The sequence below is a fragment of the Aulonocara stuartgranti genome (genome assembly GCF_965226115.1).
Source record: "Aulonocara stuartgranti genome assembly, chromosome: 13".
NCBI classification, from domain to species: domain Eukaryota; kingdom Metazoa; phylum Chordata; class Actinopteri; order Cichliformes; family Cichlidae; genus Aulonocara; species Aulonocara stuartgranti.
Genome location: NC_138949.1, coordinates 8860634 through 8884202, shown reverse-complemented (window position 1 = coordinate 8884202; position 23569 = coordinate 8860634). Strand labels below are relative to the sequence as shown.

At 41.5% G+C, this 23569-nt stretch overlaps 3 protein-coding genes and 1 long non-coding RNA gene across 4 annotated transcripts in view; 1 reads left to right on the top strand and 3 right to left on the bottom strand.

Moving 5' to 3' along the window:
• The first annotated feature begins 8557 nt into the window (after positions 1-8557).
• LOC309720447 lies at positions 8558-9634 on the top strand. The gene is made up of 2 exons (XR_014280488.1): positions 8558-8950; positions 9192-9634. It is a non-coding gene; the product is annotated as an uncharacterized lncRNA (long non-coding RNA).
• Positions 9635-13630: 3996 nt separating this feature from the next.
• vent (ventral expressed homeobox) lies at positions 13631-14585 on the bottom strand (the record flags this gene model as incomplete). Its single annotated transcript, XM_082557866.1, has 3 exons — positions 14403-14585; positions 14094-14293; positions 13631-13867 (listed from the first exon to the last, which is right to left on the bottom strand). Exons 1-3 carry the CDS (start codon positions 14554-14556, stop codon positions 13631-13633), a joined length of 591 nt encoding a protein of 196 aa, XP_082413992.1. The 5' UTR covers positions 14557-14585.
• A 1400-nt stretch (positions 14586-15985) lies between these two features.
• Positions 15986-18676, bottom strand: vox (ventral homeobox). Its single transcript, XM_082556227.1, has 3 exons — positions 16797-18676; positions 16488-16711; positions 15986-16373 (listed from the first exon to the last, which is right to left on the bottom strand). Exons 1-3 carry the CDS (start codon positions 17062-17064, stop codon positions 16119-16121), a joined length of 747 nt encoding a protein of 248 aa, XP_082412353.1. The 5' UTR covers positions 17065-18676; the 3' UTR covers positions 15986-16118.
• Positions 18677-20092: 1416 nt separating this feature from the next.
• The window catches only part of kndc1 (kinase non-catalytic C-lobe domain containing 1), a 50786-nt gene continuing 47309 nt past the window's right edge, over positions 20093-23569 (bottom strand). The window contains exon 31 of the mRNA XM_082557161.1: positions 20093-23339. Within this exon, the coding sequence (XP_082413287.1) occupies positions 23111-23339 (229 nt within the window). The 3' untranslated portion in view covers positions 20093-23110. The remainder of the gene's footprint in view (positions 23340-23569) is intronic.

Genomic DNA, 23569 nt, shown 5'->3' with positions numbered 1-23569 from the left:
TCTCTGTCAGCAACCCTGTCAGAGCCAGTAAACAGCCAGAGAGAGAGAGAGGGGGGGGGGGGGGGGGGGGGGGGGGGTGATGGTGTGGTAGGCAGCGTTATCTCCAGCCAACGGCATTAACTTATGAATTAGGAATCGTAGAGGGGAAAAAAGGCTAGCGGTCAAACAACATCTGGTTTCCATTACCTACTACAAACAGACACCTGCAGAGGCAATTTACAAAACATAGAAGCAGTAAAATTAAGCAGGAGACACTTATTTAAATGTCAGATTAGGGTCTGCAGTGAAAATGTTCACAGCCAGGGCTCAGAAGTGCATTTTGCCTCCTGCTCATTCTTATCCTTGACCATTCCTTCCCTCCCCTCTTCATCCTTCATCAATTTCCTCCTCCTCCGCAGGCACAAACACACCTATGCAGAACAGAAGAGAAGAGCTGGCGTGGAGAACTTTTGGCCATGGATGCTTGAACTCACAAGCCCCCTATTGGGAACCAGGTGGCTTCGTGGTGGCCTAACTCCCGGGAGGATCTGGTTGCAGTGCTTGTCTCTCCACCCTGTGGCCTTATTCTGTCAGTCCCTGCTCCTGATGCAGATTGGGCCCCATTTGGGGGGGGGCACTAAGTCCCCCCCACCCTCCCTGTCCCCATCTGTTTCACTGTGTCTCCAGCATCATGCACCAAAGCACAGCACGGGGAAATGATGGGAGGAGAAGTTAAAATTTGCTAACTGTTGAGAGATGCAAAGGGAAGAGGGAGTATCAGTCTCACGAAAATCACGCATTTTCAGACCGAAGCAGATTTTTAGGCTTCACTACTGAAAGCACTCCGACCTTGAACAAGTGCGCTTCAACACAGACATCACTGTGAATTAATTCAGCATGGTGCTACTTAATTACAACAAAGCTTCTGGGCTTTAACCAAAAACAAGGCAAGCAAGTGTTTGTCCAGGAGAGTGTATGAGGTTATTACACTTGTTTTGAAGTTGACAGGCAACAGGAGAGGTCCAGCAAGTATCTGTGTCCTGGCTGAAAAAAAGTCTCAGATATTTAATTTTTAAATCATTTTTTTTAATGTTTTGCTGCTAGTAAAGCAAATCCTGTTGTGTAAAAGTTAGATAATCACCTTTTGTAATAGGGTTGAATTTTTGCATAAAATAGGGTTGAATTGACTTCAGTTTAACAGTTGCCATGGTGATTTTATTTGTTTCACTTCATTTTTTCTTCAAAAGAATTCCTCTTAGTTAGTTAGTTAGTTTTAGTTTTTTGTTTTGCCGTTATTAATCGAAAAAAATTTTGCCCACTTCCTCATCCATGTACTAGGGGGAAAGGTGACCAAATTGTCGGTAACTGGGACTACAGACATTTCCTTTGCTTTTGATTTAATTAAATTTTGTTTTGTTCGAACAAAATATCCTTTTCCCCTAAAGATTGGATTTTCTTTTAATCAGCATTTGCAGTAAAACTCACACACTCGCAGTTAGAGAGGAAAATGTTTTCTTAATGGTTGTTTTTATGATTATATTTAGCAGAAATGTGTATGTTTAGTAAAAAGGGGATTTTAAGTGGGGTTTGTTATTTGTAGATATTCATTCAGTAACCATAAATGTTTGGTGGTTTGCTGGTGACTCTGTGGTGTAGGCCTGCGAGGAGACACATACCCAGTCAAAGGGCATTGCAAGCCCAAGTGATTGTGAAGGTTGCCTCGTGAAGAGAATCTGGTGTCAAAATCTGCACCCAATCAAAAAGATGCAGATCCACAGTTGGTGTGGTGACCTCTGAACTAAGGGAGCAGCTGAAAGATGGCCTTCATTCTGTTTAAAAACAACTTTTTTTGTTTTAAATTTCATCAGAATCAGAATTAGAATACCGGAGAAGAAAAAAACAAGAGCAATGCTTTCCAATGTAAAAATATCTAAACACCTTTAAATACTTCACAGCCTTTTTAGTTTTATTCCTTTCAATTTTTATATATCTTTTTCTCCTTCCATTGGCATGTTTTTGTCACATTATACAGTATTTTTCATCTGTTTTGTGTTAATATCCTTGACTACAGGGCCAAATTACAGAGAACATTTTCCCCAAGTTAAAAATGATGTATTAAAAATAAAAGAAAGAGAGAGAAAAGAAAAAAGTAGCATAGCCCAAGGCTAACTCTGAACTAATTCTGACAAATGACATAACAACGCACACACACAAAAGAGTAACGAACCTCTCTAAAATTGCAGTTTTAGAACAATATTGTCAAGTGAGTCATGAGATGGTAATGAGTTTTCAGAGAGTGCAGTAACCTGAAAATAAACTGAAATGAGCACTCTGTCAATTTTATTTGTCCAAAGAAAATCCTGAGTCGGACTGACAAGCTATCAGAATTACTGGGCGGCTCAGAGAAGCGTCTCAACTCCGATGCTGATGTGTACCGCACTGATTTTTACACTAATGGACCTTTTCTTATATATATTGCTACACTCTGTTGCATTCTCCCAGTAAAATGTTCCTGTAACTTTTGAATTCTTCCAGCAGGCAAACATCTGCTGGAGTTTCCAGTCAACCATGCTTTTTTTGATTGAAAAAGGAGCCTTAATGTGCCCAGAGTTGATGTGATATCATATCTACTTAAGATAGTTGAAATGTACACTTTTTGTTTTGTTTCAGTGAAGCTATTGTCTCACTTTATTAGATGAATCTCTTACCATGCTGACTTAGTGGTTGTGCAAATTTAAAAGTCAGGGGTTCTCCAAAATCAGCTGGACTCTGGATTCTTCGTCTGACCTGAACTGTGCATCTTTGCTGATTTGATGAAAGCCCAAAAGAGCTTTCTTTACGTGTGTGTGTGTGTATTTCATTTCTTTCCCGCTCTGGCTTAGAAGGAGTGTTTTCTGCCCAGTGTTGCAGGGTCCTGATACCCCAAGTTTGTGTTCCACAGGGTGGTGGGAATCAAAGAGTGGGTACTGGTCCATGTGTGTGGGCTTCCGGTAAACTTCAGTGTTAAGGTTTCCATTTCCCTCAGTGTGCACAGCTCAGTCCGGAAACAGCAAACTATTATCCTTTGTGTCTTCCCTGGTGAATTTATGTTTCTATCCACTGAGTTGATGTGAGCAGTGAAGGCTTCTCCTTCTTGGGTTTGGATTTTGATGTGAAATCCTTGTAGCCACGTATCTGTACCAGTGGCTAGGTGCTGCCCCTTTAAAAGAGCCAAGTCCTTAACTTTCCACTTCTTCCATCTAAAGGTTGGCCACAATAGGTGACACCTGGGAGCCAATGGCTCATCCATGGTTTTTGTCTGTAGAAATCCTCTTTGCATTTAAAATATGTGGTGGTAAGGCAGCCTCAGCTGTAGGTATGCACTCTGGACACTATGGATCCAGTGTAAGTCTCTGGACCATGTTGGTGAAGTCGGTGGGGTTTTTGATATGATGTGGTGCATTCCCCACAAGGGGCAGTAGCATTGTAGGTGGCTGACTTTATACTGCTTACAATGGGTATGAATGGGGGTCCTTCTTTGCAGTTCTTTGGAACACCATACATACAGGGTATAGCATCCCCTGGGCAGATGGTGGTATACAGAGCGGTCAGTGATTTTATCCTTTACAAGCTGTTGTAGGTAACTGATGACTTTGTTTTTGTAGATGCTTGTGGGGTCTCGTTTTAAGGCTTCATAGGTATAGTTGTCCCTGAGGAGTGTAGTCATTTTTGTGTGATAATCTGTTGTGTTTAGAACAACAGTGCACCTCTCCTTGACAGCTAGTAATATGGTGATGTTTTGGTCTTTGCTCAGGGAAGCGACGGCCTTCTTTTCTTGTATTGTGAGGTTAGACGGAGGAATGTTTGCACTGGAGAGGGTAGCTAAAACATTTTTATACTCATTATGTTCATTATGATGGCTGTTCTACTCATCCCTTTATTTTAGCAACGTAAAAGCAGGCTGTTGTCCCTCACCAAATAAAAGAAAAAAACAAAATACAGTCAAAGGCTGCAGGCTTATGTGAGCTTATAATGACGGAGTGAAATCTAACGTATTTTCTTTCTTTCACAATCACTGTTCAAACATAACTTTGAAAACGAAATAGAAGAAAGGAGTTTCTCCTTCCCTATTAAAAAGCTGGAAGTTAGACAAGGCTAAGTCACTCCATAATACTGCCCTTGCCTCAGAAAGTACAGTCTACCTAGGATGTAACAAGGGGAAGTACAGTGGGGCAAAAAAGTATTTAGTCAGCCACCGATTGTGCAAGTTCCCCCACTTAAAATGATGACAGAGGTCAGTAATTTGCACCAGAGGTACACTTCAACTGTGAGAGACAGAATGTGAAAAAAAATCCATGAATCCACATGGTAGGATTTGTAAAGAATTTATTCGTAAATCAGGGTGGAAAATAAGTATTTGGTCACCTCAAACAAGGAAAATCTCTGGCTCTCACAGACCTGTAACGTCCTCTGTAAGAAGCTTTTCTGTCCCCCACTCGTTCCCTGTATGAATGGCACCTGTTTGAACTCATCATCTGTATAAAAGACACCTGTCCACAGCCTCAAACAGTCAGACTCCAAACTCCGCCATGGCCAAGACCAAAGAGCTTTCGAAGGACACCAGGAAAAGTATTGTAGACCTGCACCAGACTGGGAAGAGTGAATCTACAATAGGCAAGCAGCTTGGTGTGAAAAAATCAACTGTGGGAGCAATCATCAGAAAATGGAAGACATACAAGACCACTGATAATCTCCCTCGATCTGGGGCTCCACGCAAGATCTCATCCCGTGGGGTCAAAATGATCATGAGAACGGTGAGCAAAGATCCCAGAACCACACGGGGGGACCTGGTGAATGACCTGCAGAGAGCTGGGACCAAAGTAACAAAGGTCACCATCAGTAACACACTACAACGGCAGGGAATCAAATCCCGCAGTGCCAGACGTGTTCCGCTGCTGAAGCCAGTGCATGTCCAGGCCCGTCTGAAGTTTGCCAGAGAGCACATGGATGATACAGCAGAGGATTGGGAGAATGTCATGTGGTCAGATGAAACCAAAGTAGAACTTTTTGGTATAAACTCAACTCGTCGTGTTTGGAGGAAGAAGAATACTGAGTTGCATCCCAAGAACACCATACCTACTGTGAAGCATGGGGGTGGAAACATCATGCTATGGGGCTGTTTTTCTGCCAAGGGGACAGGACGACTGATCCGTGTTAAGGACAGAATGAATGGGGCCATGTATCGTGAGATTTTGAGCCAAAACCTCCTTCCATCAGTGAGAACTTTGAAGATGAAACGAGGCTGGGTCTTCCAACATGACAATGATCCAAAACACACCGCCCGGGCAACAAAGGAGTGGCTCCGTAAGAAGCATTTGAAAGTCCTGGAGTGGCCTAGCCAGTCTCCAGACCTCAACCCCATAGAAAATCTGTGGCGGGAGTTGAAAGTCCGTGTTGCTCGGCGACAGCCCCAAAACATCACTGCTCTCGAGAAGATCTGCATGGAGGAATGGGCCAAAATACCAGCTACTGTGTGTGCAAACCTGGTAAAGACCTATAGTAAACGTTTGACCTCTGTTATTGCCAACAAAGGTTATGTTACAAAGTATTGAGTTGTATTTTTGTTATTGACCAAATACTTATTTTCCACCCTGATTTACGAATAAATTCTTTACAAATTCTACCATGTGGATTCATGGATTTTTTTTCACATTCTGTCTCTCACAGTTGAAGTGTACCTCTGGTGCAAATTACTGACCTCTGTCATCATTTTAGGTGGGGGAACTTGCACAATCGGTGGCTGACTAAATACTTTTTTTGCCCCACAAAATTAGCATGAAATTAAGTGGGAATTACAATTACATATGCAGTACTGAAAATTACTTACAGAATGTAAAATTACATTGTAATTTCACATAAAATACAATGAAATTCAATATAATGGCAGGGGAATTGGGCCCTTAGTCACAGATCCTGTTATAAAGTAATCACTTGAATCTTGCTTAAAGACAACTTTCCCATCTGACTAGAGACACCTGACTAAAGCATGATGATAGTTTATTTTATGATGCACATGCTTACAGTAGTGTACATCTAGAGGTAATTTGCATTTTTTCCTACAAAGACATAAAAACTGCACAGTAGGTAGTATTTTTGAGACAAGCACTGTGTTTACAGAGTGCACCTAACCTCTGTTTTCTCCTAATGAACATGATGGATTTCCCAAATTGCCAATTTAAGCTTAAAGACAACTACAGGTGTTTGTTGTGTTGTGATTCTGGAAACATCATACTCTCACCCTGTCGAAGTGTCAAAATGTAAAACCTCGTTTCGCCTTCTGAGAGAACCCGCTCCTGCTCCGCAGCAGATGTGTTTAGATGAACAAGCAGCTTTTGTTGCCTTTTTTCTGCAGAGTGAGACATTTCTGCTTAACTCTGCAAATTCGCTCTTCTCAAACAGAACACTCTGCAAGAAAGGGGAAAAAAGAAGACGAAGAAAACAAGAGTGGATTTTTAAAGCCGCATGTTAAAGTACACCCAATTAAAAGCATGCAGGCCCTCGTGAGACATGGTGGGAATGAGTTTGACATGTTGATGTAGAGGGAACTGCTGGAGTATAGAGTACACTTGTTTGCCTTGTTTGAAAAGCCTTTTAAGTAGAGGATCCTGTACCTTAAATCACTGCAAGTAAGGCACATATTGATAAGAGAAACTGATAACTGCATATTTGACAATCAGAGCACTAATACTCCACAGCCTGTCCGACCTTGACTGAATGCTGGTGTGGTTATCTCACCCCCCCAAAAAAAACAGACAAAAATGCTGAGCTACCAGAACCTCTCAGTTCACCTCAGTGCAGTATGACTCCTTGCACTGTATATACTGTAACCCTTACCTATAAGTTATTTGCTTTAAAACAAATAGACACTATTACATTATATACTTACAGTGACCTCAGGCTGCTGCCAGTCAACGTTTGAGACTGCTGCCACCAAGTGGTGGTGTGGAGGATTAATGTGTCTGACCAGTTAGAAACAGTTTCAGAACTTGGATGTGGCTAAAACATCCATCCATCCTTTCATTCTCTTCCACTTATCCTGAAAAATAATGAGAAGCAACTTTATTAAGTGACAAAAAAAGTGAAAAAGGTCACTTAACAAAGTTTTTTCTCATTACTTTTAAGTGTTGCTGGAGTCTTTGTGTAGTTAGATCCTTATCTTCTCCATGCACCTTGGAAGTCGGTGAAGTTGTGCCAGAAATGTGTGTTACTTCCACTTATCCTTATCAGGGTCATGGGTGGGGTTCAGCCTGTCCCATCCACTATAGGGTTAGCGGTGGGGTACACCCTGGACGGGTCATCAGTCTGTTTTCTTGTGGCAAAAACACATTAGAACATAATAGCTGCACAGTTCAAGTAAAGATGATCAAAATGTATTTGTTGTTTTTGTTTTTTGTGAACACTAGTTGATAAAACACCAAATATCATTAATCTGTTTTTCTTAACTGCTTATCCTACTAGGGCCTATCTGTGCTGGGGCAGGGTACAGCCTGAAAAGGGTCATCAGCCAATCACAGAGTCAACACAGAGATACAGATAATCATTCAAACTCACACCCAAACTTATGGTGAGTTTAGAATCTAACTGCTATATCTCTAGACTGAAGAGCCAACCCATTGAAAGCTTCGCTTCACTCCAGGAGCTGTGACGCAACGGTGCTAACCAAATGCCCCGCCATGCAAACCCTTTCATCAGAAAAAGCCACTGATTTATTGTTGTACTAATGTATTTCTTAATGATTTATCTATATCCATTTTGATGAATATAGATTCCTCAGCTGCTACCAAGAAAACAAGAAGCAAAGTAATTGGTTAGTCTCAATCAAATGTCCAGACCTTTGATGTGCATGGCACTGTGGACTCATTAACTTCTCATGACATCAAATTTATACAACTTAAATACATAAAATATAAAGAGAGAGAGAGAGAAAGAGAAAAAAGAATCCTCTCCACATCAGAACATAGCTGATGATTTGAAGACGTGATTCAGAGCCATGAAAGAAAAAGAGTGGATTTAATGCTGCAAGATAAATGACTCCTGTCGCTATGCGGCATATCAGCTTCCTCAAACACTGAGTTGGGTCAACACAAATTTATGCTCTATTAAAAACGTCATACACACACAACAAGGCTGAGACTCAACACTGAGATGCTTCTAAGTAACTTTCAGTGCTCATTAGCGGCATTTTTGCCAGACTTTTTTTTTTCAGCTACGTTGGGATGTGAGGTGACCTCAGCTGGTCCAGGGTGCTCATTTAAAGATAGATCTTTCTTTACCAAAACGTGTGATATACGACTGCTGCCCACAAGCGCTGCAAACACAGTGGTTCAGAGAAAAGAGAGCAGTTTCATCTTCAGCCCGGTGCACCGGCCTTGACATGCCATAACACTCCCTCAGCTACACACCACACAACCTGTGCACGTGTGTGTGTGTGCGTCAGTGTCTCACTTCAGCACACCCTGAGAGTCCTTGTCTAGAGACCTTGAGTTCTAAAAAGCACGGGGGCCTCTCTTCTGGGAGAGGGAAAGAGAACGAAAAAAAACCCCCTGAACAGATAAGAAACTTTTCCACCATCAGGAACAGGGCGTCCTGAATATTTCCCTTCTTCCAGCTTGTGTCAGATAGGAGATAATAACTGTAACAAGTTCACTCGTAGCTGAAAGATTTGGAGCAAAACAAGACAAAGTATTTTTGCAGAAGAAACCAACCTTTGTATGCCACTGTACTGTAGAATTTGTTTGTTTGTTTTTCAGTGTCTACAGGCATCTTCCCAGATGTGTCGCCATGGCTTGAAACCAAAGAGGGAGGAGAAGTGCTGAGTGAGCATGCACAACAGCTACTCTGTCTTTGTTAAACATCTTCAAGGTCCCTGTGGAGGGATAAATGGCCAACAGGAGGTGCTTTCCTGGGAGACATGCATGGAGATCTATACGGGGTAAGTCCTCTTCACGCCTTCCACGCATTTTATAAACTTAATCCTTTAATTAAAACTACATCTTGGCAACTATAAAGCGTATGACTGCTGTATGTGCATTTTATTTTGATATTACAGTATTTTTAATACCTGGACGTAATGCAATTTTAGCCAGTCAGACAGGAGAAGAATATAAGAGTCATTTCTTGTGTTGTGCATCCAGTCATGCATCTTTATGCCTTTTGTCATCCCTGCCCTCCAGGTTCCAGTGTCCAGAATCGGGGCAGTGGGGCTAGTTGCACTCGCTGTTCCTTTTTCCTATGCACATACTTCTTTGAGATTTAACTTTAAAGAGGCATAAGGCATGGGAAAATGGGGCTGCAGAGGTATTCCACCAGGCAGACAGCCATTTCATCATCTTCTCCGCATGACAGCTGACCTCAAAGTGTGCATTCGCACACTCACTCTCACACACACACATACATTGGAATTCCAGCCTGTCTTGGGCTTACAAAGAAAATCTGCAAAGCACAGACTGTGATACACTGGATTCAGGTATTTTTATGCCCCTCTGATTATTATTGATTTATTTATTAAAGCGCAAATTTGATCTTAATCATATGTGTTTTATTGCATTTCTGTGACATTATTGTTCATGTGTGTTTGCCCTGAATATTTGCTGAATAAAGAAAGTTGGGCCATTAATCATTGGATTTGAAGTATTTGCATGCACTGTACGTTTTTGTGGTATTGGACACTTAAATCATACAGTACAGAATTTTACATAATAATAACTAGTCATGTTTTTTGTGGCACAAATGACATGAGCTCATAAAATCTCAGTATTGCTGATTTCATGCGATAAAAGAGGACCTTTTTGTGCTTTTTATAAATCTTTCCATCATTTTTGCTTTTTTAAAGTTACATTTTCACTCTTCAAAACATTAAAAGGTAGCAAAAAAAAGCAAAATAGCATTTCTCTGGTTGAGGTGGAACTTGTTTTGACTATAAATACAATTAGGTGGTGTTGTGCAGTGGTTCACAGGCCCACTAAAAGGGTCATAAAAATCAAAGGGGCCGTAAAATAATTAACAGTCCGGTCTTTAACAATATACCTGCCAAGTCTGAGATAGATCAAATGAGCAGGGAGAAAAAGAAGACACTCATACGGGGATTTCCTCAGAGACACGAGAAAGTGGATATTTTAATAAAATAACCTGAAAGATTTTGATGGAGGAGGGTTGCTCTTTACTATATCTATAACTATAGTGCTTTTTATTACTTTTTTGTAAGAGGTCACAAGCCAAAAAGGGCTGAAAGTGTCATTTGACCAAGTGGTAACAGCATAGTTTTAGTGCTCCAAGGCATTGATTATTCCAAAATATTTTCTGTCATTGCATGTATTGATGCTGGCAGTGGAGAGAACTGTCTAATGTGTCAATCAAAAATCTCCTATAGGCGCTCGCCGCAGTGGAGATTTGTAGAATGTGAAGGCCACAACCAATTCATGCTAATCAAACTGCTGAACGGCCCTTCTTACTCAGTGGATGGAAGCAAGCTCGTCCATCAGAGAGGAATGTTTGCTCATAGCATAGTGGCACTGAATCGATTCGCTGTAGTGCTGCCCTGTAAAGTGCTGGGGCTGATAGAGCCAGACCATGCCGTCTAAATGCCACCCACAGCATCACATGGACACTTCACTGTAAATGTAGTGAACTTTAAAAGGCAAAAAATATGATTTCTAGGGGCTGGTGCCATTCATGAGAGTCAAAATCTGGGTCATGACATAATTAAGCATATAAGAGGGGTTTTTTTTAAGTATGTGCATCAAACGTTTTTGCTTTTATTTTGGAATGTGTTAAGCTGTGAAGCACTGTAATAATGATAGGCTTCACCTCCTTGGCCTCAAACTTAAAGAAAATTAAATGAAACATTTTGACCTTTTTTTAAAGCTTTACTTAAAAACTAATAATTATGAACCCTTGGTATTTTTCAAAGGGGTTACAAACCAGAAAGGTTGATAACTACTGATCTCCCATTTTTAAATCGTGTGTCAAGCACATTTCATTAGTAAAAAGTTGTTCTTTTAGTGTAAAAGTAGCTGTTTCTTGTGTAGGTTTAGGGAAGCGGGTAAAATTAGCTGGAGTTCTTGGATAAATGCATTAATAGGACTCCTATCAGTCTATCTGCAGCCACTGTTGACACCTCTTCACCTATTTACTCACCTTTTTCAAAAGGTATCAGGGAAACACTCATTGTCATTTAATTCACCACATCTTTGCCCTCTCACAAAGATTGATGTCGATGTCTCAACTAGGAACTATCCCTGCTAATGCTGCAGACCGAGGCGTTCCTCTGTCTGGAGGACTGAACAGAGGCACAGCATAAATAGCGGTCCAGTAAGCCTTTAAATGAATGTGTCCTTCTCATTATTCTAGTTACTGATGCTTGCAGGTCTAATCATCTCTTTTTTCATAATTGTGCCTCCTGGTGCGGAATGACAGCATTTATTTTCTTTGGTAATAATACATTTTTTATTTAAATAGCGCCTTTCAAAGCACCCAAGGACACTGTACAACAGATAAAAACTGGAAATATACACAATGGTAAAAATAGAAGATAAAAGTTAAAACATACAGAAATTTAAGAATAGGCAATTTTAAACAGATGAGTTTTGAGGGTGGACTTAAAAAGAGAGAATGAACTAATATTTCTGAGGTCCGGGGGTAGGGAATTCCAAAGTCGAGGGGCAGAGCAGCTAAAGGTGATTGGTGATTGTTTGTGTGCGCTGGCTTTAGGCCCTGCCAAATAACTAAGAAAATCCTGTGTGCTGCTGAATGTAGAGCCAACCAATAATCCACATACATCACGAGTCTGATCACCAGGAGTTTCTTTTAAATATGAGGAGTAGACTCTAGAGTTCAGATGATAGATTATAGATTAGTTTACCAGAAAACATCTCAAAGAGTTCAGATCAGGAGAGATTAACTTCCCATTATTAGCAAAGTATAGAGAAGAAAACGTGGCTCATGATTGGAAGCACACCATCTGTTCAACATGGTGGACACATTGTTATGACATAGGGCTGCCACTGGTGTTTATTCTGAATGGCTATAGTCTCTGCTCAGATACAAGCAAATACTGCTAAACGAATCAGACAGCAGTAAATGGATAAAAACCCAAAGATTACTGCAAAAGCAACTCACGAGTTTCTTAATGCAAATAAATATTTGATATTCTCCAACAATTAAGTCAGCCACCTGATCTCAGTCTAACAGATCATGCTTTTTAGTTACTGAAGACAAAACTGAAGCCACAGAAACAACTGCAGCAAAGGCCTATTGCCGAGCATATGAAGGAAGAAAAAACAGCATTCAGTGAGTTCCATGGACAGACTTCAGGCAGTTACAGACTCCAAAGCATCTTCATCCATGTATGAAACACATTGTCACATATTTAAAATAATGCTAGTTGGTCCCATGAGTTCTGAACCTCTAGAAATGGGGTCCTGTGGACAAAAAAACTACGTCTTTCTTGAACAGTTCTGCCTTAAAGCTCAAAGTCTGCCCTTCAATCACATTTTGGTTGCCTGATTTCAAATCCGCTGTGGTGACGTACAGAGGCCAAACTGCAAAAAACTGCCCCTGTCCAAATACTTATGGACCTAACTGTATTTAGCTGGAGCCAACTAATGACTTTAAGGTGAGCCAATATACACCTTTGGCAGACTCAGTGGCGCCTTCCCTCTGTCTTTCAAGTAAGTGCGAACAGCTGAATGGTCATACAATAGATCTCAATGAAGCTCAATGATCTCGCGGTTAGATCCGCTCTGATATCCCTTTGAACAAGTAAAATCTACAACCAGCGGAGGACAGGCTCAGCGTGGAGCAATGCCAGCGGCAAAAGCAGGGGACAACAACTTCACGTCGTTGCATTTACAAGACGGAGAAGACAGACGGGCCTGTCATTGTCGCTACATGTTCTGTATCAACAGGATGTTAGAAAACTGCCCAGCTGCTTGTCAAGGCTGGGAAACCAGGAGAGAAGGGGAGTGAGAGAGGGGCACTGATAGAAACACTGCAGTATGATGAGGAGAAGCGCACTGAACTGCACACTTTGTTCCTGTTGAAATAAATGGCAACACACAGGATGGTTGAATTGTGTGACATTCAACCATTTTGTTATTGTGTGCTTTTCATCCAAACTGAAAACAACAGCTTCTACACGACACACTGTCTCACCCCTCCCCCGGATATCTATCAGGGTTTAGCCAAACCTTTAACCTCTCTTCTCATTTACAAACTTTTATTCATGATTTTACATTCTTCTAAAATGTTACATAAATGTGCCCAAAATCTATGTGAATTTTTAAGGTCGTGGTTTGTGTTTTACTTGTTTAAGTGTGCGCATGTAAAATGACGATCTATGAACCTGAAGTCGAAAACAGAAAAAAACCCATCACAAGCAGTTTAAAGACTTTAATTCTGTTTTATTTTTGCCATAAACCATAAAAACTTGCAGCAAGTTTATTTCCATTATTTGAATGATACTTACAACATCAAAACATTCCCAGTGCAGTGCTTCAGACATAATAAAAGCAATTATATTCACAACTTTTAAAATCTCTCTTTTAGAGAGAGCAATGAGGGGAGGAATATCTAGATTCTAGACAGGAATTTGGGGGATAAAAGTTCTGGGAGCTCAGAAGTAGTTTGGCGGCGGCAGAAGAACTGGGTGGGAGGGGTGATGGTGCAGAGGTGCGGGGAGCGGGTGCAGTTGCGGGTAGAAGCCGCAGCTGGCGGGGAGCTGTCCGGTGAGGAATGGGTGCTGAAACAGCATCGGAGGCAGAAGAGAGGTCTGCACTGTCAGGAACTCCGTCCTTCTGTCCTGGACCTCCCTTTTTAGTTTCATCCTCCTGTTCTGGAACCACGTTTTCACCTGTGAGATGCAAAAAAGGCCATAAGGTACTATCCTTTACGCACAAACACAAAGCAAAGGGACTTTTTATGATGTTTATATAGTCTTTGAAACAGATTTACATTTACTGAATTACATCGGGTAACTAGATGGCAACATAGTAATAAAAGTCTTTGTCAGCTTGTGCTTGTGGAAAGCTTTGCAGTGCCACCGAGGAGGCCTTGAGGAAAGCATGCATGTAACATACTTGGGTTTCAGAAAGATTCAGCTCCTCGGCGATTTTCCTCCGCTGCGTAGCACCCAGGTATTTCTGCTTGCTGAAAGTATGCTCCAGTTTGCTAACTTGTTCGGATGTGAACTTGGTCCTGAGTCTCCTCTGCTGGGTGGCCTCCCCCTCGCTGTCATCTCCCACTTCACTCTCGGACCCAGAAGAGTTGTCGCATCTGTCTGGGGGGAGAAAGATGAGAAGTTGAATTCATTTAGTCAAAAATCAATACGCACACAAAGGCCCTATCAACAGCAGCTCTTAAAACAAAAGGTTTATCTGTGAACTTACTGTTTGGCGATGTTGCAGAGTATCGACTTCTTGATTCCTTTGTAAATTCCACGATTTCACTGAGATCTCGCGAATGAAGCGCGGCATCCTTTGTCCGTGGAGTCATCTCCTCATAATAACTCCTGGCAAGGCACTCAACAGAAAAGTTAGCCATAGTGGATAGAAGCAGCGGTTGAAGCAGTATGTGTTTGTATGGATGACTCTTGGCCGCTATATAGGAGGGGCACACTTCTTTGTTTGCATATGCAAAGCGATCTCACAGGAACAATGGGGACTTGATGGCGGTTGTAATTGAGGTTAATAGAGGCAGGATTCTACTTTTTCTCAGGTCGTGCTGGGATGCCCTGGCGCCACTGAGTCTGACTCTCATTTACCTGGCATTTCAAACTGAATGATGTCTGCATAAAGAGTATCATGTCTGTATCCGCCACTAAATGCGATGAGAATAACTATAAATGTGGGAGGTGTGACTTGTTTAACCGCCTTCGGTCAAGAAGAAAAATACATACAGTTACGCAATGTTTCCATCAACTACCCACCACCACCACCATCAACTTATCAACCATCAAAACACACACACACACACACACACACACACACACACACACACATATATATATTGTTATATTTTTTCAGGTGATCAAGGGTGTAGGTAGCTCTTTAGCGCATGTTGTATGCGCATTGAGCAACCTGGTGATGATGCCTTTGTCAGGGTGGGACCGGGTGAGTGTGTGTGTGACTGTAGTCAGAGAACATCGACAGAAAGTGAGAAAGTTTCTTTGATCTTTGCTGACTGAGATGTTTGCCTCGGGCCAGCTTGAAACCTCACACAGCAGGGAACCTGCAGGTTGTTGTTTTGCATTTTTGCCGAGCTTAATTCAAAACATTTGAGCATTTATAGCACGTTTATATCAACCAGTGAATTCCTTCGTTCTTACACAACATGGGTTATGAATTGAAATGTCAAAAAGAGAAAAAAAAACTGTCGTAAATTTACGAGTTTAAAGAGGAGCCCTCGACCCCCTCATTGAATTATCTCAGACTAGTTTCGAATCGAGCTCACTATCTCCAGATGTCATCACACAATCAGGTTTTAACCTCTAGATTCCTTGGCCACACAAAGCTCCAGACTCTCTGGAGCCAGGTCGGAGCCCCAGTGGTAAGTGTAAACTCTTCAATGAGAGGCCTAATTAGGACTAATTGTTAACCATGATCTCCCCGTTACCTTGCATTTGAAGTGCAGTAGTGGGGACAAACATGTTCAGTCTTTAATTGAAGAAAGTGACGTCATTTAGGGTTTCCAGGACACGTTGTGGAATCCTGATTTAATCTATTGTTATTTGTGTATATGGTCAAATCAGAGGAGATACAGTGATGCGATGTGACCTTTAGCCCCCTTTTGTCATTGAGTCCTTCCAGACCCGCCCTCCTTTATGATGAAAGACAGGATGAGCTATTTATGTGGAACTAATACTGCAATAAAGATGTATCATCAGCTTAATCCTTATAATCTGGACAGAGATAGAAAAAACAAAGAAGTCAACTGCTGAAGCTTAAAGGATAAATTTATTAAAAATAAATAGATGTTTCTTTAATTACATACAAAAACTTTTCATTGTACACAGATATTTAAAATCACACAAATAAAAAAAAACAACTTTGATTGCGCATCTTCGGCTCATTTGTGTAAAGAGAAGTCTCTAAAGTGACAGTTCCTCAGTAGAAATGTGGGTGGTGTATCATTGTTCGATGAGGGTAGTGAGGAGGCATGTGCTGATGGTGGAGCAACTGCGGGACAGGTAATGAGTAAAAGGGATGGCCCGTAGGAGAGTAATGGGGTAGATGTCCAGCCATGCTGTGGTACTGAACCGGAGACAGAGGCTGAAAAATGACCGGCGGGACTGGGGGAGTGAAATAGTCTTGGAATTCCCGTTTCAGCTTCATCCTTCGGTTCTGAAACCAGGTCCTCACCTGACACAACAAAAAACAAAAACAGTTCAGTCAGCATCCGCAGCACTGAGCAAATTGGAGATGTCTGCGTCTTCATAAATCCAAAATGTCAAAGAGTTTACTGGCGCGTCTCACCTGAGTTTCTGTGAGGTTCAGCTTTTGTGCCGTCTTCTCTCTCTCCCCGGAATCCAAATATTTCTGTTTGATGAATATCCGTTCCAGTTTTTTGATCTGCTCGGACGAAAACTTTGTGCGAACTCGGCGTTGGGGTCCCGCGTCTTTTCTCCCCTCGTTCCCCTCGTCCACGGAGAGTCTATCCGGGGAAACCCGGTCGCAGAGGTACTCGCTGACGTCACAAACTAAAAGAAGGAAAACCGTTACAAACTCATCTTCTGCGTAAAGCTCGACTATGCTGTTTAAAGCCTGGAGATGTTGGGTACTTACTCGGTGGGGTGCAGCTTGATGAATCCAGTGGCGAGCACAGTGTTGAGTCCTCGGCCCCGCAGCTCTCCGCTGGCCCCGAGTGTTCGAAGCGTTTAACTGCTTTGGACTTTATCTGCAGGTAACCTTTGCCAGTGGGCGGTGGGCTTGGCTGCACCATGCAGGGAATGTGAGGTTTGCAGGTAAGGGTCGTGTCCATGTCAGCACAGTGCCCCTGAATGTTATTGTGATGGTTCTGGGCCAGCCAGTCCACAGAAAAGTATTTCACCATGTTCACAGTGGAGCTGTGACATGTAAATCCGCCAAGTTTGAGAGGCCCTGTGCTGGCCACGGTCGGCTTTTATTGGGGGTCAGCCCCTAATCGTATTTGCATATGTAGGGACCCTTGTTAATGCCTGATCGATTCCGATGATTGTGGGATAATGACTTTACATATCCTGTGAGTGTGTCAAGACCTGGCGCCGTCTAGTCTGTTTTGAGTCCTTGCATTTCTCTGAACTCAAAGTGAAATTAGGAGCCTCACTCAAAATGATATTTCAGCATTTGCTACTTGTATAAATATAGTTGCTTACATGGATGATATTTTGTTAATATTTCAGCTGAAAAAAACAAACATTAAAGGACCCATGTTGTTTCTAACAGGCATTTTGGCGCTAAATCAGGTTGCTGCGCGTGAAGACAGTAGACTAAGCTACAGCTCAGTTTTCCTTTTAGATAATACCATTAGATTCATTAAGTCAGGATTCACAGTGTATGAGCTTTAGCAACTTTCACTTTAGGTGATTAAACATTGTTACATTTTGGAACCCTTTTTATTACTTTTACAGCACATGGAATCTGAAGTTGCCCAATTCTCTTTAAATTATGACAGTTAACCCAAACCGCTTCCCACACTTTAGTGATAATTATATTACGCACATTATAATTATTCTGCACTAAAGTATATTTCGATACTGATATTTGTGTAAGTGGGTCTTTATTACTTTCAGTTAAGTAGTTTCTGAAGAAAATGAAAACATGAATTTAAACGATATAAAGTAATAAAAATGGAAAGACTGTTAAAACAAATTGTGTACATTTTCAGTTATACTTAGTAGCTGTTTCTGACAATTTTATGCGCAAAACATAAACAGTTATGGTGCTTTGTTAAGGAGGAAAGGTGTATTTGCTCAATTTCTCATGACAGTTCCATTTGAAATCACAGGCTGGGCCTCTGAGCTCCCTGCTTATCCAGTTTGCTAACACGATGGAAGCGTAAACAATAATTCCCTAAGAGACGTCTGATAGTAACCAGGCAGAAAGCAACATTTAACAAACAAGATGGTGTGGGCAGCACCTAAATTTGGGGAGCCATTTCTAACGCTCTCGTCACATTTGTGCCTGTAACCCTCAAGCTCCCACTGCAATCAGATGGAGAACACAATGGTCTCCAGTGGTTTCATATTGACATGTGTTTGATACCCCGGCCAGCGCTGGCGCCAGTTACCCAAGAACCAGCGCTTGGCACAGGCACTTCAAACATTACAGATCAAAGGCATTACAGTAGCAACACAATTAAGGCCGATTGTCGCCTCGTTCACATGCAAATATGCCAAAACAAGCTGCGAGGAAGCTGTGGAGAGGGCGAACAGGCCCAGAGAAAAGAATTCAACTGATCCCCACACATAGATATTAAATATAAAAATAAGTACTTCTAAAGGGTGTTTACTATCCAAACGCTTTCCAGTAGGATACGCTTTTACTCGCTGGTGTAGTCTACTATCTAGTAGTTGAAGAATGACAGTCCTGCGTCATGTCAGCTAGGTGCCAAATAACCAGACAGACAGCTTTCCGAGAGAAAGCGCCAAACCTGTGGGACTGGCTCTCTGCTGAGATATCTCCACAGGCAGCAGCTCGGTGACAATGCCGCTAAACTGATCGTTTAGTTATATAACAAAGCAGATAAGAGGCTGGTCCTAGTTGTCTCCTTTATCGGCAATCTGTCGTTGTGAAGGCAGGAGTCCATTCAGTCTTTGCGGTCTCTTTATCTCCTCAGCTTTGAAGATGCGCCCCGATCGCGTCAGATAACAATGAAAAAGGCCCGGGACCTCGCCTGCACGCTGAGCCTGTTTCCTCAGCTCTGCCTCTGTGTGTCCCAGAGCAACAGCCGCACTGACTGTATTCATTTTTTTTTCTTAGTGGGTCACTAGCTTGGATAAAGTCACTCAGCTGGTTTAGTTTATTCTTGAGCAGCTGGAGCATCAATCTTTGTTTAAAAAAACTCACACAGGAAATAAAGGCATTTAGGACCTTCTGGTTTAAATGAAGCCTTTAGTCATCAGACCCTGGATCACTGGTGGGATAACTGTTTAACTACCCATGACACACTCTATTGCCCAATTACCCAGTGGGTAATAGGTGGGCTGCAGTGTGTTACTGAACCATATATCCTATTACTGGGATTTTTTTTTTACTGGAAAATCCTAAATAGAGTAAAAAGTGAGAATTTTTTTTCAGTTAAATGTAAAGCAGATGTATGAAGTCTGAGCACCCCTAAATTATGCCTCAGTCTTACACTCCACCACAGTCTCTTGCATGCTTAAAATCCCACTGAGCTTATTTTAGATTTGCTTTGAATGGATGACATGTTTCCGATATCCCCAGACGTCCATACGAGATGTCAGAGACAACAGCTGTAGGACACAGTTCATCACAAAGGATGCTCATAAATATCTGAATATTTGTGCCTAAAAAAAGGATTAAAATGGAATTTCAGTGCCCTCCGGTTTGCAGGATAGCATACTAAAAACTGATTTGCCAGTGAATGACTTTCTGCCAAAATTAATGGAGCACAAAACATGAAACATTTCGTTTTTTAGGAGTTATTTCAGTGCTGTGTACAGTCATTTCATATTTATATGAAACACCTAGTTGGAGGGAAAACTGAGCTTTACTTCTACAGTCGTCTGATTTCTGCACATTCATCTCACATATTAGCTTTTACTAAGATCAAAAAATGGCTGAAATGACGGCTGTTATCAGTATGATTTACAGTATGTGCAGTGCAGATAGGCACGCTTGCTTGGTGAGTAATATAAAAATGTAAAAGCAGATTGTGGTCAGAAGGTTTACTCCAGCTTAAAACTTAGTGTAGCCATCATAATATAACTCCCCACACTATAAATGACATTTTAATCCTGTAAACTGCAGGAAGAGGGAAACCCAAGCAACAGCTCTCTGCCTGATACAACAGCACTCTAACCTGCCATACGGCCAATCTATCACGGATGTTGTCTGACAATAATGAGCTCTGGCAAGAGAAGGTTTATAAAATCTCATTTATTTGGCCATATTAAGCAAATCGTCATAGCACGTCACATTCCATCTCCACGCTGGGTTTCACCGCGTGCGAGAACAGACAGCAGACACAGGCTGAACATCATTCCTCGAGTAACATTTTGCATGCCGACATCTCATTATGTTCCATCATTTGCTCGGTAATGGCAAGTTTTTGTCACGACTGTGAGCGTGTCTTTCTGCATTTCACCACACGCTATTCTTAATGAATGCAATTACTACACATGGCGCTGTTTAAATGGGATTATTATATTTTAATTTATCAATCTAGTCATGTAATTCTTATTTCAAATCCTAATTGGTAAACAAATAGAAGCTATAGGCTTGTGACCAGCGAGAGGAAAAACAACATCAAGTGTTTTAGAAAGGTGTTCACCCACCATGTGTCACAGGAATATCTTCAGTGCTCCTTGGCATTGATTTTTCAGGTGTCTGGAAAGCTACTGGAGGGATGGAAAACCATTCCCCCAAAGACCATCCCCTCTTTTGGTGTTTTGGAGAATGCATCAGACTGCAATGTCCCCTCAATTAGGTTGAGATCTGCTGACTGTGAAGGAGCAGTGGATGGGCCCGCTGCAATACTGGATAAGAGAAATCTCATAATAGCTAGAAAGGATTTTTCATACAAAAAAATAAGGTGATCAATCAGAAACACATTTTTGGATCTGAAGCGAGCCTTCCCTCTGCGGGGACAACTGGAGCCAAACTGTGCCACTTAATCTCGTACCACCTCTGTGTTGAACTTTAAAAAGAAAAGAAATAATCGTGCTTTATTTCACTTGAATGACTGACATGGCTGGATTCAAAGTTTGCAACCTATTTACCTCCACTACTTTCCTCTGATGCAATTACTCATGCTCTGCAGGTTTTGCTGTGTGGTGATATAATGAAACGCGGGCCTTTAATCATTTTGGAATATGCACCGTGTACGCACAATATCAGCTGAAATAATGGAGTCCTCAATAATCTCGCATTCACTTTACATTGTGACTGCTATTTGTGCAGAATCACAGTTCTCTCTTTCATTATGTTTTCACAGTCATTTCAGTCACGTTTGTGTAGAAAACCATATGAATTCCCTTCAGAACAGAACTTGGATCTCCCACAAGTTCCAAGGAACCGAGAACATTTTGAGGAACTGCATTTCCAATGATATTAACAGCGTCTAAATTAAATGCCGTGTCAATCGAAACAGGAAAAAGTTCCCGCTCAGTGCTCACTGCTTTCCAGAGATTCTGAAACTTTTTGATGTCGTTGGCATCACTGAGTGCTCAACTACAGCAGCATTTTCTTACTGTACCTATTAAAAGATTGAAACTGCGGAGACCGTCTTTGTGGTTTAATCATCGAGCTGAGATCAATAAAAATCATAATGAAGAGAATTTATGACCAAGTCCAAGCAGTTTGATTAACACTGTAGCCAGAGCAGTTCTGGTTAAAATAAAAATCCCAAAGAAGTGACACGACGACATCATTTACCTGAAAATAGTGTCTTTTTGTCTTATGGGCTGACAGGCATGTTAATTGCTGCTGAGGAGGAACTGTCTTTGAATCCAGCGTCCAGTTCTTATAACAATCACAACACATCGATGCTTTGTGGTAAATGCTAACGTCAGCAGTCCAACATGCTCACAATGACACTGCTGCTAGTGTTAAAGTTTGCAAGCCACATTTTACGCTCAAAGTTTAATGTGTTGTTAAATTTGAGTTAGATGTAAACACAAAGTTTTCTTAGTCTGCTCTAAACTCAAAGCAGAAATGTCAAGCATGCAACCAGAACTTGCTGTCAGAGGCTCCACTGCAGTCCAAAGTATAGAAATAGCTGTGAATTCATTAATGACTTCTTCTTTCTGCTTTTATTAAAATGCACTAGTATCCCTGGTGTGTTCATGCAGTGCTAGCATAACTCCACTGTAGTAAAAATGTATCAGAAAATGAAAAAGCAGTTTTATATCTAGAAAAATTATTTGAATCATAAAAGAACCACAAGTTACAAAAGTTTTTTTCGACTTCATAGATCTGCTCTTATCTGTAAATTGTAATTAAAGGATGATGACAGCTTTACTTAGTGTGGAAAAGCTTTTTTTTTTAATAAAGGTTATGACGTGAAAATTGTACTCATTGAAGATCAAATTATACCGTATGTGCCCCGGGACTTAATAAGTGTGACATCCAGAGCTGAAGTATTAATGAAACAAACCTGACCTCACGACGGCGCTAAATTAAGAGTTAAGAATCGGTGAAGCTGTAACAGTCAGTTAGTTAGTTGTCGGGAGATTTAAGTGAAAACCAAACTACTGGTATGAGGAAACTAGTGAGAGGATTTCTAATGTTTCTGTATAAAACAAAAATATTTGCAGAAATAAAATCTTTACAAATGCTTCCAAAAGGTGCCAAAAAAGGTCATTTTGGAAGTTCCCCTTAAGGCTCCTCACATATCAGCTGATATTTTGCTTAATGGTGCATATTCTAAATATCTTATAATTGATCATATTACTACACTGCTATATAAAGAACCTTTGGCTTTTTGTGTTTTAGGCCCTCGCACAGTAACTCACTTTTTTAATCCGATCTTGGTGTTGGACAAGCATTGTACAGCTGCCATGTTTAGTCCAGATATGCTTACATACAGGTTTTAACAGCTAAATTACAGAAGAAGAATGTCAGTATTAGCTGAGGAAGAAAAAATTACCCACTACTCCTGTTGGTTTATAGGAAAAAAATGCTAACATGAAAATCAAGCATGTGGGAACAACAGCAGAACCTGTTCATACACAGAGCTTTTAGCTAAGTTCACCTCAGATTCTATATTACTGACTAAAGTTAAGGTGTTTTTGACAAACAGTCAATTGATATCAGAAAATATTTTCCAGTCTGGGACCAGGGAGTGTCTGCGCACTGTGGTCTGGACATGGCGCCTCACTTTTTGGCTCGTACATATCCAGGTGTTGACCTCTAACGCCGGGCTGTGAAAGCATGTCTCACTGGAAGGTGGCCTTAACCCTCCTCAGTGTGTCCTGGATCCTCCGTGTCTGGCGCTCGCTCGACTGCTGGAAGTTGGCATCGCTGTTGGCGGCCAAGAGGTGGATGTCCGAGGTGGTGAACCGGGCGATGCGGCGGCGAAGGTAGCCCTGCAGGTCCCGGTCTGGGCTGTAAGGGTACACGGCCTCTTGGAAGGCATGGACCTGACTCACAACCTTTGCTATGCTCCTACAACCAGTGACGGAACGATGAGGATGAGCACAACATGAAATGGGGAGACACAACAAAGTAACAGTGACACCATTATAAGAATACCTAGGTGGTGTTTTTTTTCTTGTAAGCAGCATTCTTAGCTTTGCCTGCGACCTGGTTTAGAGAGCAGGGATAGCCCAGGGTCCACAGTAACCAGCTGTCTCTGCTAGACATGCTCGTGACCCCAGCATCTGGCTACACTGCGT